Raw genomic sequence first — 2,108 nt, forward strand, 5'->3', positions numbered from 1 at the left:
TCTATTTATTAACTTTTTAAGTTTATATTATTATTATTATTATTATTATTATTATTATTATTATTATTATTATTATTATTTAATCTCAAAAAAATTCAGAAATGTTTAAATTCACATAAAAACGTGTTACCAATTAGGGTTATTCCGTATGAAATACATGTAGCTCATAATGTGCATAATTATGAGAAACTTGTTTTGTGTTTACTATAATATTATTTTGTCGCGTTTAGTATAATTTTATTGAAAATTTTGAAAGATTTGAGCAAAGAAGTAGGCTTTATGTTAATGTTAACTAACTGTTATGTAACCAACTATAATATTCAGTAAGATTTGATAAAAAAAAGGGATTTGATAAATCCATAAAATAAGGGGGAAAAAAGAAAAGAATGAAAACTAACTAACAGATAAGTAGCCATTAAAATTTGTGAGAAAAAGATTTGATAAATCTATAAATTAAGAGGAAAAAAATGAATGAGAACTAACCAACCGATGCATAAGCATCAAAATTTGTGAGAATATAAAGATTTGATTTGTAAAAAAGTTGGAATAATAAAACAAACTAAGTTAACTAGCCGTTAAATATTTTAGTATAAATCAATATAGAGTGAATCAGAGTTTTACACTTAAATTACAGAGCTATCACTCTTGTTTCCTGACTGTGTGGCTTTAAGTCTCGTTCTTGTTCACTTCAATCACACAACACAATGGCTCTCTTCAACATTCACGATTCACCATCCTCATCTTCATCATATCTCTCTTCTTCCATTACTACTAATGCTGCTGATCTTGATTCTCTTTCTTGTAAACGGAAATGTCGACAACAAGAAACCAGCAACATTTCATCATTGTTGGATTTGTCTTCATATCCCAATGAAACCAATGTGTGTCTCCACCTATCTCTATCCTTTTGTAATTGCATTCAAATTGCCAAGAAACTAAAACTTGCTCACCAAGAAACTAATCTTGATGCTGCGGGAACAAGTTCTGATTCTTCAACCAATGGTGCTGATCCATGGAAAATCAAGAAGGTGCTCACAGCAAGTGATCTTGGCAACAATAGCAGACTTTTGTTGAAGAAAGAATTGGCTAAAAAATGGGTGGTTCCTTTTGTGGATAAATTAGCTGAAGCTGAAAAAGATGGAGTCAAAGTTCCAGTGTTTGATGTTGACACTCAAAGTCTCCGTTCTCTTGTTTTCAAGATATGGCCTTCTAATGGAAGTCATGTTTTCATCGATACATGGATCAAGGATTTTGTAGCTGAAAGGAATTTAAAGGCTGGAGATGAAATTGGTCTTAAATGGGATGAAAACGAGAAGAAGTTTGATTTTTCTGTTCTTCGTAGGGGTTCATCACAGCAGATATAGTTTGTTAATTTTAAAGTTTTAGGGTTTTTCATTATTGCTAAAACATTCAAGATTTGTATCTTGATGTTATTAATTAGATACAAAGTCATTATTCTTTATGATTTGATATGTGTTGACAACAATATTTAGTTTAATCAATATATTATTGTTTTTTAAGTTTCAATTTAGTTTCAGTATATTTCATTATTGTCATGTATTGTTTTCGTTTGTGTTTCAATTGATGAGAGTGAGAGAGAGAGAAAGAGCAATAATGGCTTATAGTCTTAACAATAGAATGTTTGTAACGGGGTGAGGACACACCACCAAGACATCTTAACATACGTGCGCCGCCATCTGACCGGTCGGGTCAGCTCGGTTTGGTCCAGTCTAGATGTGTTTTGAGTGAGGAGGAGACAAGTCCTCGGGGTCGGAATTGTAACATCCCGATTTTTATTAATATTTTTATCAATTATATTAGTAATTATATTGTTTGGTGTTTTTAATAATAACTTGTTTATTTAGTTATTATGTGATATAATAATTATTTAAGTATTTAATTATGTGAGTGTTTGTGTTGTTTGACTTAATTAAGTTATTAGAGAGATATAACTAAATGGGCCTAAGTGATAGAAACATAATGGATGGATTGGTGGGTTAAGCCCAATTGACATAAGTGAGATAGTAAGAGAAGGTTAGGGTTTTAGAGGTTACTATTTTCATTTGGGGGAAAAGATAGGAAGAAGAGAAAAGAGGCAAAAGGGAAGA

General features: G+C 31.0%; 1 protein-coding gene across 1 annotated transcript; it reads left to right on the plus strand.

Moving 5' to 3' along the window:
- Window positions 1–704: 704 nt before the first annotated feature.
- On the plus strand, window positions 705–1,364 carry LOC131598286 (B3 domain-containing protein At2g33720-like). The gene has a single exon (XM_058870901.1). It carries the CDS (start codon window positions 705–707, stop codon window positions 1,362–1,364), a length of 660 nt encoding a protein of 219 aa, XP_058726884.1.
- The last annotated feature ends 744 nt before the right edge of the window (window positions 1,365–2,108 follow it).

This window comes from Vicia villosa, linkage group LG4 (genome assembly GCF_029867415.1).
Source record: "Vicia villosa cultivar HV-30 ecotype Madison, WI linkage group LG4, Vvil1.0, whole genome shotgun sequence".
Lineage (NCBI taxonomy): Eukaryota > Viridiplantae > Streptophyta > Magnoliopsida > Fabales > Fabaceae > Vicia > Vicia villosa.